Source organism: Physella acuta, unplaced genomic scaffold (assembly GCF_028476545.2).
Source record: "Physella acuta isolate Inbredline_101_S28 unplaced genomic scaffold, ASM2847654v3 ptg000595l, whole genome shotgun sequence".
NCBI classification, from domain to species: domain Eukaryota; kingdom Metazoa; phylum Mollusca; class Gastropoda; family Physidae; genus Physella; species Physella acuta.
Window position 1 is genome coordinate 142,523 of NW_026732114.1, and position 16,346 is coordinate 158,868.

At 34.7% G+C, this 16,346-nt stretch overlaps 1 protein-coding gene across 1 annotated transcript; it reads right to left on the reverse strand.

Annotated features, from left to right (window-relative positions):
* Positions 1-692: 692 nt before the first annotated feature.
* Positions 693-2,981, reverse strand: LOC131947492 (ficolin-1-like). Its single transcript, XM_059308711.1, has 3 exons — positions 2,834-2,981; positions 2,261-2,323; positions 693-1,288 (listed from the first exon to the last, which is right to left on the reverse strand). Exons 1-3 carry the CDS (start codon positions 2,979-2,981, stop codon positions 693-695), a joined length of 807 nt encoding a protein of 268 aa, XP_059164694.1.
* Positions 2,982-16,346: the final 13,365 nt, after the last annotated feature.

Genomic DNA, 16,346 nt, shown 5'->3' on the forward strand with positions numbered 1-16,346 from the left:
TATATAAAACCGGCTTTTTAGATATGTTTGAAGTATGAGCTGAAGTATTCTCATCCATGATATGTTCCAAGTAGTGTTAGTGAAAATAAAATATTACAAAATAGTTATTATATGACTTTATATAAATGCAGTTAACTGACGTAATATGCAAGTATCAAAGTGAAAAAATTGAAACTATTGGCCCGTACTTGTTTTTATTATCATTGTAATAGATAAAATACATAAAATACATACAATGTGAGATTAACATAACGAGTTTAATACAAGAAGAATTGATTTTAAAAACAATTAAATGTGAAATTAAGAATGTTACTTGTTAAAATAAAAACCGTATACTACATTCAGTATATGTACTTATAGGGTTCATTTCCATAAACGACGTTTCGCTACGTTGGGGGTGGGGGGAGGAGAGGACCTAGGCTTTAGTGAATACATGTGAGGAGAAGTTTGGTTAGAATGTGACGACGCATTTGATATCCTCAAAACTAAAGCTGGAAAAATTAATTTTAGCCGTAATTTCGCGTTTATGTTAATTTTTTTATTAAAATATCTCTGAGGCTCAATGTTGATCGAACTCAGTGGTTGACTGAGAAGCAGGATATGGTTTTGGCTTTTGTTTTGAAGATTGGATTGAGGGGGGGGGGGGAGGGGCAAAATACTGACTTTTATTATGGATTAAACCTTAGACTCTTTTAAAAAGATCTAAATTTCATTTCGACGAGTGCAGGACGGAAAATGCCATTCCAGACGACACCTGTAGTAGTAGGAGAGTTCCAGTCTCCGTTTAGGTTGGATTCGTAGCAATACTTGTACCACCAGGCGCCGTGGAAAGCATAGGCACAGTTGCGGGTGTCTATGTCATTGTCCTGGTCGTACGTGGTGAACTTCATCAGGTTGTGGTAGACAAGACCGTCACCCGCCGTGCCGGAGTACCCGGACACCTGTAGCCTGTAGCCGTCAGCCTCGCTAGTGATGCTGAAGTTGGAGTACTTGGCGAAATAATTAACGCCATCTAATGTCAAATCAACTCGAAGCTCGTGTTGTGTCTTTGACGTAATCAAATACATGTTTTCGTTACCCAGGTAAAAATTACCCGAAATAAAATTCCCAAAGCCGTTTTTGTACTCTGCCCAGTTCCGGTAAAAGTCGACAGTTCCAGAAACACGTCTTTGGAAAATGGTCCATCCTCCACCGTCCATCACTGTGTCACACATGACCAGACATCCAGGTGTGACCATAGCGACAGGTCTAGACTCGGGGCTCAAGACATCTTTACAAGACTCGTGCACTGTTGAAGACGGGGTGGGGGTGGGGGGAAGGATAGATGTTCAGTGAAAATCAAAACAGTGATGGCATTTTCTTCCACTTCTTGTGTAGTTTTTAAACACGAGAACCAATTGTATCTGAATTTGTAGATAGTGTGACTAACATAAATGATATATCTGACCTCAAGCAAATCACAATAGAGACCTTTAATATAAACCTTTATTATTGAGTTGCATTTGTGTCGTAATTAACTGCGCTTTAATGTGTTTATCTTTACCTATTCACCTATCATATTCTATTATATAGAAGTTATGTCGTTGGATTTAGTAAGTTAAAAAAAAAGAAACGTAGTGCAATATAATGCATCTGCAAGTATTTAAGTTTATAAGATTAGAATTAATAAACATATAGCCTAGGACAATAATCGAGTCATGTACGACATAGCTTTATTACTGTCTATTACCAGGTCTGTCTTTAGTTGGCAAAAACTCACTGAAATACTGTATAATTAGGCTATGAGTGTTGTAAACATCTAGGAAACAACCCAAATGATAAGATAGGTGTGTTTCATTAACATTCTTACACACGATCACACAGACAACAGACACACAGTCACGTCGACACACATACAAACAGATACACAAAAAAAAAACATCAGGCAGACAACAGACACAAATACATACACTCACGTTGACATACAGCAACATATATACACATACACACTGACAGACACAGAGACAAAGCAACAAATTCGCCGTCACGTACACACAGACACACAAACACACGAACACAGCAGACACACGTAAAATGCACAAAAACGTGAACTATTAACCCGTGGAATCTTGACCTAATAGACTTATGAACATTAGAAAATTAAATGGACGTAATAAACGCGACTGAATCTAGAGATCACCTGAACAAAAGAACAACTCTTTCGAGAAGATTCTGCCATCATACAGGAATGTCATATTTCTGGTTGTATTACAGAACTTACCAGGCGTGTACATCTTTCCTTGAACGTCCGCGTCTGATGGTGTTTTGAGGACCAGCCAGGAACCTTTTAAAACAATTTCGGTAAACATACTTGTACATTTAACTGAATCGTTAAGTAGTGATCGAATTAATTCTTATAGCAGGTAGTATCTGTAACTCTGTCTGTAGTGTCGTACTCTTAGAGGTTAAGGACATGAAGACAAACATTTTCTTGTTAGAAAAAGTTTGTCGGTAGTGTATTTTAGTGGATACAGTGTCATTTGAGTTACACAGTTCTTGATATTCCGTGATGTCAAATGTGAAAGTTATTTTTAATAAGTCCTCTGTAAAATTCCTTATGTAAACTGTCCTATATAATATGTCCTGTGAGAAATGTTCTATATAAAATGTTCTATATAAGATGTTCTATATTAAATGTCCTATATAAAATGTCCTATATAAAATGTCACATGTGAAACGTCCTATGTACACTGCCCTATGTAAAATGTAATATTTTCTATATAAAATGCCCTTCGTAAAATCTCCTATGCAAAATATCCTATATAAAATGTCCTACATAAAATGATCCACTCACCCAGACTACAATGTCGTGTAGGTCCGTCGTAGATGTAGGAGTAGCACATTTTGTTGGAGGTCGTACATCGGGAGGCGCAGGACAGATGGCTGACGTCACTGTACTCTACATTGATGGGCAGCATCATCCGGTTTTGTTCCTGCACCATCTTAAAACTTGTCTGCTTCACCAGATCAACCAGCAAGGCTTGTGGTGCGGAAGGTACATTAATGGTTAGATCTCTCTAGCATTAATGCTTTTTATATATTTAGGTATTTCTGGTGGTGCTAATTTAGTGTAAGATCTCTTCTAGTATTGCTGCTTTAATATAGAGTTATATCTTTCTAGATTTTAATAAAAACCTCTCTATCAGTAATGCTTTCAGTGTTTAAACCAGCCAGTGTTTAATATATTGATAAAAATATCACAAAACGATTACTAATTTACTAGTAAACGCTAGTATTCTCTTTTTATAAATCGGTGGAAATTAATACCCGAAAATTTACCCATATACACCAACACCCACATCCTCAACCACCGGCCTCCAACAATGTAAAATTTCTACAACTCCACAAGTAACCACCAACAACACACCATCCTTCCTATCCCCTCTCTAACTTTACGCAAACAACAACTCTTCAAACCGATTCTGTTGTTAGCTCAACATTGCTTTAACTATTTTATGACAAGTAGGAATAGGAGAACAGACAAGCCCAAATTAACAACCAATAGTCTTCTTTCTGGAATAAAAATTCCGGTTTTCGGAATCTGTCTTCACTACATTACAATCACTATATTAACCACCCCGAAAGTAGCCTCAGTATAAACGTATTCTCGAAATCACCTTCAGTAACTATTAAAATAGTATACACTAAGCTACAATTTGTAGCATACAACACAATACAGAGAACTGAACACTGTTTAACATATATTTTTTCAAAAATCGAATTCATGGTCTACGCAAAACTTTACACAGCGAGGCTAAAAACATTTAATTCGTTTCTGTAAACCACACGAATATCGTCGAATATTCAACGAATACATATTTATTATGTCCAATGAATCGAGACATATTGTCGGTGCACAATGTCACCGTCGTGGTTTGCAAACGTCACGGTCTGCCCACTATAAAACCTTTCAACCCCGAGTCCAAAGGAAACAAATCTAGCCAATAAGATGGATTTACTACTTAAAGAATTATAAGATTCACTGGCAGCTTGAACTCAGTGGTGCAGACACATTGTCTAGTGTTAACATTTGTCTGATTAAGAACTATTTGTATTGTATCCAAACACACGCACCCACACACGCACACTTATACACACAGACACAGACACATTTCCAGTGTTAACATTTGTCTGGTTTACAACTGTTTGTTTGCGTTTTCAATCACACAAACAGACACATACACACTCACACATACTCAAACACACACTCACACATACACACATTGACATACACATTGTTTGGATAGAGAAATAGCATGCATGCTTGTAGACCCAACCTTATGTAGGTCATGCTTTCGTCTGTACATACGATTCACAATAAGACGTTTTTAATTTTATACTTTGCCACCGTGACGTAATATAAAATCAACTACAAAGATTATCGAGTAAATTAAACGTTTATTATATCTAAGTAAATAAAAACAATCATCAAATATATAAAACAATTATTATACCAAATACAGTGACTTAATCTTTACTTTTGCACTTATAAAATGGTAAACAAAAAAAAAAAAAGAATAAAAAAATAGAATGATTTGCAAACAAAATAATTCAACAAACTAAGTTGAATGAAATAAGTACACATTGTTTTTTTTTTGCTTTATTATTTACACTTAAAACTAGACAAAAATATAGTTTCCTTTACTAAAACACAGCAAACATAATGACATTTCAAATGTGAGTGTTATCCACAATGTAATTAATTTATATACCAAAGTGAAAGGAATAGTAAATTCAAAATGAAATTATAACACAGGTGAAGCATTAAATGTTGATATCAGGTACGAAGTGCATGGTATGATACAAATATTAATATAAATATGTATGAATTAAGTGAGACATATCATGTCAAGACCAATAATAAGACAGGGCATTCGTTTCCCTGAAGTAAGTAGAAGTATAAGAAAAATTTGACACAACAATAAAGTGTTACGACTGGTGAGAGTTAGGGAATAAAAAATATGCTGGGAAGGCTTTTGTCAGTGGCATGTTGACTTTTATTAACGACGTAGGTCCTATTGACCGAATGGTCGAGGGGGTGGGGGGGGGGGGGGTAAGCACTCGGTTGCTGACCCGATTGTCTTCAAGTTTTAACCCCCGGTCAGATGAGGCTCGTCAGCTTTGGAAAGCAACACATCCAGTGGAGGTGGCTCTGAAATCTAATAGTTGATTGGATCACAAACTCCGGGCTTCTTTCGGCAGCTTCTGCGACTCAGCTGCTTCAAAACTGTACAGGTAACGTCCGGCTCTTTAGGTCAATCAGCTTGAAGAGAGAAGGGGGTCTGATGCATCGGCAACATCTTCTTAACTTAGGACCCAGGCTGTTGCTTGGATTTCCAATGCGCAAACATTCAAAGTTCTATTAACTATAGAGCCATACTTTGTCTTGTTGATGGCTATTTTTGGCTTACAATGTTCTGAATGGGCGCAAGGTTCTTGTTGGCATTACGTCTTATGAGAGCAAGAGACTAACTACCACTCTTACATAGCAGAAGTCTATCTGAAATAATGTAGCGTTAATACATACGTGTTTTTAAATCTAAAAAGAAATTTTTGAAAATTATAAAGCGTTTAGTAAAAGATGCTGTATCTGAAGAATTTTAAAACGATTTACAAATACATCAAGAATTTAAAAAAAAATCTCAGTTTCTTTTTCCATCGATTTTACCCGAAGATCTTTACAGGTTGAACCACATAAAGCCTAGCCCCCACTTGACCAACAAGCCTTGCCACCAGACTTGTGTTACTGGGGTTAAAGTCCAACAACTGACAGAGCCCCGTGGACTGGAACCAGTTGAAGGCCAGACAAATCCGAGTGTCCCTGACCCTCAGACAGTCGAGGGCGCAGAACGTCGGTGTTTCTGTAGTGATTGTGACAATGGGAGACAGACTGAGTACCGTGTCGTCGTACGCTCTGTAGTCCGCTTCCAAGGGGTCCATGTACGTCGACATTGCCTCAAGTTCACAAAAATGAAGCACGTTTAGTGTGTACCTAAGATTTAATTGGAAATGAAATTGGTTCAAACAATACCTGGGCATAAATACCTCATCATAATCATTTGTCAAACTACACCTTCCATGGTGGAACGTGTTCTATTCTTTATTATATATGAATGTATGCGTTGTTAAATTGAATTTAATGTTTTTTTAAAAATTTACATTGTCGAATTAAATATACCTTATAAGTCTAAGAAACTTCCCCAAAACTGGAGTTGTACAGTTCCAGACAAAAGTCTCAGGCCCTAGAGGTTCACCTTGCTGGTAGCATACGTCACCAGACACCAACGGGAACCCTGGCATCAAGCGCGGGTCTGTTCTAAATACATCGATCGTAAACTTTTCCAATCGGTAGGCGTTAAAATCCAATCTAGATAATAGATATAAAACTTAAATGTTCTTAACTGCCAAAGATTTTCATTACAGTAATTTTTTTGTAACTATTCTAACATAGGAAACGTTTCGTAGTTATCATGGTTGTCTTGCCTTATATATATATATATATATATATATATATATATATATATATATATATATATATATAACAGATAGATACGTGTGTATAGGCCTATGCACAAACATCGCCTATGTTGACCTATATATATATATATATATATACACATATATATATATATATATATATATATATATATATATATATATATATATATATATATATATATATATATATATATATATATATAGGGGGAAATGTAGGTATCTCTTACCTGTTCGTGAAAATAATGTGGTCGACCAGGTACCACCCCTGTAGGTCAACAAGCCACCAGCCGGGTTGTTCGTCATCTTTCGTGTGGGTACAACCAAATGTCACTGGATTTTGCATTCGGTTGCCGTCATTTCCATTACTGGCCAAGGCATTACCGTCGTACGTGGAATCCTGGTATGCAGGCTTGAGGAGTGCAGCATTCACTAAAGACTTAGATTCTACAAGGTTGTTTATATTAGAAGCAAAGAAGACGACTATAGTATAGTAATACATTATGTCGTTATCCATCAAACATCTCCGCTACAGTGAAGTGTGCGTGAAGTCTTGTGGTCATATGCGATGCGACGCTACAAGTTAAGCTTGGTCGGATTTAGGTAAAGATATCTATGTAGGTTCTGATGTTACGGAATAATTAATGAGCTACTTAATTATTATACAAATCGACATTGAAACTTGAAACTTACGACAATCTCGTCCGGAATACTTTTGTTATACTATCTCACTGATTGAAAAGTCGATCAATTTCACTAGTGCAGAGACAGTAGGCCTTTTTATGCACCGTAATAGGGTTGCAAAATAAATACTATCCATATATAATCCTTAGTTAGAGGCGGAGCGAGGGGGTGCGAGGGGTGCGGACCGCACCGGGTGACACCATTTAGGGGGGTGACACCAAGGCAAAAAATAGCAAAATACTTGAGGGGGTGCAAATCGAAAGCATGGGGGGGGGGGATGCAAATCGAAAATGTGAAAGTTTGTCCCCGGGAAGGGTCGCTACGCCTCTGGGGGTGACATCATTAAGTGCCGCACCGGGTGACACCCGACCTCGCTACGCCACTGTGCTTAGTTACAGATAAATGTAAGAAACATGGCCGATGTTGTTTACCTTAGATCTCAACAGGTTGCTAGTCGTTTAGTGTATATTCTAATTAATAATAACATACCACTAGAAAACGAAGAAAGAAACATCTTTGTTAACGACATAAAACTAGAGAACTAACACAATTGATACTACAAAAATATCTTTGTTCACAACATACAACAATCAAACTAACACATTTGATATTACAGAAATATTTTTGTTAACAGCATACAACTAAAGAGCTAACACATGTGACATTACAGAAACATACAAACACTATTGACATTACATAAACATTTCTGTTAACAACATACAACTAGCAAACTAACACATTTGACGTTACAGAAACATACAAACACTAATGACATTATATAAACATTTTTGTTATCAACATACAACTTTCAAACTAACACAATTGACACTACATAAACATCTTTAATAACAACATACAAGTAGTCAATTATCACAACTGACTTAGCATACGTTGGAACAAAAGATAGTCTCGCTCCGTACGTTTGTTGTTATCATTATTTAAAAAGATAGCCTTTACTTTTACCAATGAGCATGTTTTCCACCATTTTGATAAACGTCAAAGAAAATCACAGCTATAACTATTTATTTTATTAATATGTTTTTACAACCCATGTACTAATACAATAGTCTAACCCTTTCCAAATACAATGAAACCAACTATGTTATCTTTTTTATTTTTTAAAAGAAGGTTGTTAGTATATTTTAGCAGTTTGTTTTCACAAGCGTCACATAAAGATTCATTAATTATGTATTAATTAAATTACAAAATCAATGTTGCTTGCTTTTTTTCGTTAAGCAAGTTGGCTGTTTGTTTTGTTTACTGCAAAAACAAAATAAGCTTTTGTTAAACACACGAAAATCGCTAGTATTAAGCTTGGACAATTGTTCCTTGCATTGAACTTCACGAAGTCAATAAATCAAACGGACAGTCACTCGCTTACAAGCCGAATAACGTGAATAGCTTTTGACGTACGATACAATTGGGAGGTCGTTAAGGATTCAACGCGTTTGTTGTCATGTCCTCAAAACTTCGTGGATCCCTCCCTCTCTTTCCATTCTCTGAAGGTCAGACAATAGTTGACAGGACATCTGTTATTGACCTAGTGAAAGTGATGACTGGACATGACGCGTGTTGTTGACCTAGTGAAAGTGATGACAGGACATGATGTGTGTCATTGACCTAGTGAAAGTGATGACATGGCATGACGCGTGTTGTTGACCTAGTGAAAGTGATGACATGGCATGACGCGTGTTGTTGACCTAGTGAAAGTGATGACTGGACATGAAGCTAATAGGAAAACGTAAGTTGATATACATTAATATAGTTATTTTGAGCTGAAAATATTTGTATTTTACAATAAATTAATATGGTGATATTAGGCTTGTACAAAATCGCCGTTAATAAATGAATGACTATTTGATATTAAGCTAGTAGCAAAACAATGTTATTTACCAAAAAATAATAAAGTAAAAAAAATCCAAAACACTTCGCGAATGATGCAATTAGCATCTATTTTCAGACAATCAAATCTGAAATTGAGATCGAGCATCTAATAATAGACAATTAGTAACGCTAACATTTTGCATCAGTCACATTGATGTTTAAAACACGACAAATAATTTTTTTTACGTGTTAAAGAAAAAATCCTTTTCATTTGTGTCTCTTTAGCGAATGACGAAATATGTATCATTGTTAACAGGATGCTATTTAGTTTTAAGAAGCCAAGAGCCGTATGCTGCGCCTATGCGGTAGTGTAATCGGGGGGGGGGGGGCTCCTGAGAGCGCCCCTCTACCTCCCTGACACATGGGTGGTCACCGAAGTGTGTTCTAACTCATTATTTCGGTGAGTGATTAATGTACATTCAAGGTTTTTATGCGGTGGTGTAGGTAAACCCGTGTCACGATATATATGATCCAAGCGAAGGCATTGTTTACATTTTAATAACTCACTTTTAGAAACCAAGGTCACGCGTCTAAGAATATAGGATTGGTAACGCATGGATGAAACCCTTCTTATATATTTTGTCGGACTTTCTTCTGTTCCCGCGTCAACGTGCTGGGACGGGTACGCTAGTACATAATAAAAACATAATAAAAATAAATCAGTTTGAAAACCAGAAGAATACCATTGAAAAGCCGGGGTTTTAACGGAATCATTTCTGTCACTTTATCAGTTTTGGCATATAAATTAATATGATAAAATTGATTTCTTATCCACAAAGAATTGCAAAATATAAAGTAATTTTGATACTGTTAAGATGTCTTAGAAAAGGTTCATCTGTATATATATATATATATATATATATATATATATATATATATATATATATATATATATATAGCGTATAGTACCATTAACAGTTAGTTAAAGCGATACTAGAGTCTTAATGACGCAATAAAAAACAATATCAAATACCACGCCGATACTGATGACGTAATGGCACATTTGAGAGAGAGAGAGAGAGAGAGAGAGAGAGAGAGAGAGAGAGAGAGAGAGAGCGAGAGAGAGAGAATAGTACATAAAATAAAGCCATTTCTTTTTCGTTCTTTTTTCATAATCATAACAATAATATGTTTATTCTCCTAATTTTCCGATAATGACTTTTTTCAAAACTGAATTAAAATTCATTTCATTAATCTTTTTCCGTAGATGTATGCAGTTTCTTCAGACATCTCTACCGTTTCTTTTTCTTTTCACATCGGAACGAAATTGTAAAAAAGTATTTTATAAAAATATATAGAAAAACCAGTATCCTCCCCTCTCCCCACTTTCCCCGGAAAGTTTAAAATGCCGCTCCCCGGAGATAAATATCTAAAAGAAAAACTGGGCAGCCAATATGTAAGTAAAGAGCTAAAATTCACCCGAATTGCCGTTCTAACGGGTACCTATGGTTAGTAATATCCATAAGACTCAATTCTAAAAGAAACGATGGAAGAAGAATACCAAGGGAGTTAATAAAACAAAATCATTCTATTCCTTTACTAAGAATGTATTTCAGAAACAGATAAAGCTTTAGTAAGCATTTATCAAATTTTATGTATATTAAAATATTTTTTATTTAAAAACTTGTCAGTTATGTGAATGATTATTTTTTTTGCTAAACATTAAGGTATAACTATAAGTTTGAAGCCTTAACGATGTTATACTAAATTTATTATTAGTCTATTCAACTTTTATAAAACATTTACACATATGATTAAATTCACTAAGTAATTTTTGGATCCCTTTAAAATAAGGGACAAAAAGCTCAATTATGGAATGGGAACTATTAGTGTTCACTCAACGATTAGACATAATTGAAGATTAGCACTGAAATCTAAACTATTACTTAACCTAGCCTGTAGGTCTTGTAAGCCTAACATTAGTTTCCCGTTTATGAAAGATTAAACTGTTTTCTCGTTGATATACACTTAGCATCAACTGAAAGACCCAGATAAACTAGAAAAAAAACATGTTCTAAGCCAGAACAAAGTGTTCCAAAACATCAGCAGCGGTGAGAGCTATTAATTTAGCTAAAAATATATTTTGTTGAGCTTACCTAGTCAATTCAAAGTTTGTTTGATTGTTATTAATTAAATTGTATTATGTAAAAAAAAAATTAAAAATATTTTTGAAATTGAATATTATTTGTTAAGCATACTGGGTCGATTACAACTTCTCATGATTATATATATTATACTACAATTCGAGTTGTTTACACGTTTGAATATTTATTTTAATCGCTTGTTTGTTTGGTTACATAAGAGCATCTGCACATGTGTAGAACTGTAAAATACGTATTTATGTAGAGAATAATGTGCTTTTTTTGCAAACCGTTAAACGCAAATTTATTTAAAGAATTTGTTAATTAGGGTCTACGACAAAGTCCCGAAAGATACTTGCCCGAATGCCGTTTGCCCGAAGACCGATTTCCCGAACGGGTACTTGCCCGAATGCGACAAATGCCCGAATGGACACTTGCTTGAATGCGACGAACCAAAAATAGTTCTACAGAAATATACTGGGACTTATAGTGACGTCACTTGAAACGTATAGGAACTTAACAAAATAAAAGGAAAATTATACCGAAAAACAAATTTTAAGGCCAAATCAAACATATTTATTTAAAAACAAAAACACAGCAATAAGTAAAACACATTAAAAACACAATCAATAATTTAGTCTCTTTTATTAAACTACTAGCCGTCCCGGCCAGGCCCTGCTCTGGCTTCTGTAAAAAACCTTTCTGTTAAAGACCATTACCTGTGTGTTTAGTAATCATCATAAACCCGGCATTGCACACCCAAACCAAAACCAAAACAACAAAACGCAAACATAACGCTAACACAATTACAAATACAAACGAAAACAAAAACCTAACAACTAACCCAACCACAACCACAAACACCAATACGAACACAAAGAAAAAAACAAACGAAAAAGCAAACGAAAACAAACCAAATCCAAATGCAAAACCAACCACAAACCCAAAGAAAAAAACACAAACGAAAAAACAAACGAAAACAAACCAAATACAAACGCAAAACCAACCACAAACACAAATACAAACACAAACGCAAAGAAAATAAAACACAAACGAAAACGAAAAAAGAAAGAACAAAAACGAACCAAATCAAAACGCAACCACTAACGCAAACCCAACCTAAACACAAAGAAAACACTAACGCGAACATAAACGCACAGTGCTCAGAGTCTAGCCCGGGGCGGAATCGCCTGTTTCAGCTTAATAAACGACTATAGTACCCCAACTTATTCATAGTCTTTTGCACTCACTTTAATGAGCGTAGGCGCGAAACCGAACACGGGAGGCCCGGGACCCCAAATAGCACCCAGTCTCGGCGCCAGAGGACGCACCATGACGTCACCGCCTGATTGAACTTAGTAAACGACTATAGTACATAACTTATTCATAGTCTTTTGAACTCACGCGAACGTTTATACCATAGCGTACACCGGAAGGCCCGGGGCGCCAAATAGCACCCTGTCGGGGTGCCGGAGGACCCCGGATTTGATTCACTTAAAGACTATAGTAACCTTTCTTACCCATAGTCTATCGCACTGTTAAAAACAAAACTATGCAGCATAGCGCTCACATGATAGCCCAGGGTGCCCAATCGAACCGTGCAAGGGCGCCGGCGGACGCGCCTGTTTCAATTTAGTGAACAAAAATGATAATACTCCAAGCTTATCCGAAAATGGAAAGAAATAAACATATAGTATTTGTAGGACCTGGCTTATTAAATGTTATTGATTTAAAAAAAAAATAAAAATTATTGAACAGTATGTTCAGTGTATAGAATAAATAAAAGGCAGTGTTAAAAATACCTAACGACATTGCACTTAATCAATCCCCGCTAATTATGTAATTATTTTTTTTTCTTAACACCAAAAACAAAGTAATAAAATGTAAATTCTTTCTTCTTAAGAATTTTTTTAATTAAAGGGAAGTAACTGTGCAGTCAATACATTTCCGACACAATTTTAAAATTTTTATAAACGTCGATACACTTTTTAAAAATTGTATGTCGTGTTCATAATTGAAAATTATTCTTCTAAGTAAATAGAATGAAAATTGTTTTTAAAGACTTTCAACGGTAATTTTTTGACTCGTACATTTAGACTGTGAGCACGATAAAAAATCTAACATTTAAATCCATAGAACTGTCAACGACAAACTTTTTTGCCACACGTTACAGAACTGAGCTTTATATATTAGATTTTATTCCTCAAATGTTTGGTTTGTAGCTTCACAGATCATCGGATTCGAGAATACAAGAAATTTATCTAGATCTAGCGCTAAGAGTAAACAGAAACATTTGTCGTAAGTCAGAAGATTATAGATCTATAGAGTTCTTTACGAAACTATTCTTTGTTTGTTTAGCAAAGTAATTGGCTAAATTAGGATATAATTTAATTTAAAATAATAATTGAGTAACTTAAGTTTCCTACGCTGGCTCCATGTAAAATATAACCTAATAAACTAACTAACCGTGATGATAGTGTAATGCGGATGGTTATGGTTCGAGACATATAATGCACTTGATTTTTTTTTTCAATATTTCCTCTAAGATACTGCAACATGATTTACTATTTTTTCTAATTTATTATTATTAGTTTGACGTTAGCTTTAATAATTTATTAATTTATTTTTGAAATGAGGTTTGAAGCTTAGAAAATATTATAAAAATAAATCGAAGATTTTTAAAGGATAAAAACATGTAAGCTGTGGTGTGACTTCCTTTTAAATGGGAATGATATAGTTGCTTTTCGAGACTTGGCAGGACACTCGGCAGGTGAAGTAGAGTTCACCTGTTTTTGTGACCTGAGAAAATGAAGGGATAGTGTGGTCAGACCAATTGCTCAGTCGAAATTGGTGTTTTTAAAAGACAAAAGCATGCTGTCTGAGGTGTGACGTCTTTTTAAATATGGTGTCTGGCTTTTCGTGACGATGTGTGACAGTATGGAGGGGAGGGGAAGGATAACAATCGTCAAATAAACGTAACCTCCTTAATGGATGACCCCTGAAACTGATAGTCTAGTAATCTAGTTATTTGTTTAAACTTATTGACAATAAAAACCCTTTTTTTTCATATTTAAACATGTCTTCTTCTTAATTTTTAGTGCTAGAAGGGATCGAGTTTTATCTGCCAGAGGTTTGAACTCGAAATTTTTTTCGAATTTATCAGCCATGAGCTTCTTGCCGACTCGACCACGCCTTCATCACAATTAAGCGTTACGTGTCAACTGGTTATGCGCCATTCATTGACTCCGATTTCAGCCTGCTTTTCTTTTTGGATTTACTTCCATAGCCTTTGTCCAACCAAGAACAAACTACAAGCAGCAGTTGTTTGATTTTGGAGTTGTCTCTCCTAGAAGATTGAATGTCCTCATTTAACGAGCCTCATCTACCCGAGGGTTCGTACTCGAGACTTTTCGGTTTAGCAACCATGAGCTTTACCGACTCGACCACGCCGACCCATAAACATATGTGATTATTTATACCAGATGTCTCACGAAATATTATCCTAAATAACTCACATACACAACTGAATATCTAAGAAAACATAAAATAATTATATTATATCTTTAGTCTGAGTATAGAGTGCTAGAGTTTGCAACGGTTAATGAATTGTTTTATTTATAAACCGTCTGGATTTTGTATAATAAACAGTTAGTGTAACGTAACCAAAGTCATATAATAAACAGTAAGTGTAACTTAACTAAAGTCATATAATAAACTTAACCAAAGTCATACAAATCGATTTTAAAAAAAACACTTAAAGTACGGAAAGAACACAACACTGATGGGGGCATCTTCCAATTTTAGAATATGAAGAAATGGACTATTTAATTTAAATTTGACTTATTTCTAGATTCTATAAATCTACTTATCAAGACATACGGTATGTCTTAATCAGTGTATGCATTTAATATGGTGTTGTGTTAACTAATAATGTATATAATTTGGTATTTATTTTTCTAATAGGTATTGGTAGCCTATGGAATTTTTAATGTGTCGGATTTTTAGCTATTTAGTTTTTTTTTTTTGCTTTGTACTTTGTAACTAATATCGTTAAAGGTGTAGTAAAAGACATAGTGTTTTGGCCAATAATTATTTGATAATTTTTTTTTCTAAATAAGAAAAAAACATATAGGCCTATAATTCACGTGAAGCGGGTACCCACGGCTAGTAAAAAAAAAAACTATTTAAATGCTATCTAGGGGAGATAATAACATGCATTTAATTGTACTACATTTTCAGGGTTTATCTCCTAAAATATTTAGATTAAAAAAATCATTTTTCAACGTAAACTTAAGCAAATAATAAGTTACGTTTTATTATGAATGAAGTAGTATTAAAAAAATTCGTTGAACATAACATTTATTTATTTAAAGATTAAAACCTATTTGATAAAAGATGTTTTAAATTAAATAAAATGAAATCAATTGTAGAACATAATTAACACACAAAAACAAAAAATATGCACATTTTGGATCCCTCTCAAATAAGGGGCAAACAATAAGCTAAAAATAAAACCAAATGATCTTATCAGAACACTAAATCGGGAATAAACATCGTGGGATATTGCATTTTTACTTTCTCGTATATACGTAGTATAGAGAAAGTATTGTAATCGTGCAAAAAAAAAATCGAGATTTTTACAAATCTCGACGTTTTACACCTCACTGATACGGAAAAACATAATTTTGCAATCTTGTCCGTATGTCTGTGTGTGTGTGTGTCTGTGTGTGTGTCTGTCCGTGTGTAAACACGATAACTTGAGTACCGTTACAGCTAAGTTGATGAAATTTCATATATAAGAATTTTATCAAAATCGTAGATCCGTATCAACTTTTGAGCGATTTCCGATAACCGGAAGTGGTACTTTTCCTACTTTGAATTTTTTAAAAGCCTATAACTTGAGTACTATTTCAGATAGATAAATGAAATTTCACATGTAAGTAAAAGATCTAATTCTCTACCTTCAGTTAAATTTTGAGTAATTTCCGTTGACTGGAAGTAGTAATTTACGCTACTTCCGATTTCTCAAAAAACTAATGTAAATTTTTAAAGTACTAATAATATTGCGCACTATTACGCACATTTGGTTTTGGTGCTAGCTTGGTGCGCATTTTTTTTTCTACTAGATTTTATTCTATTTTTAAAAGTTTAAGTAAACAAAAA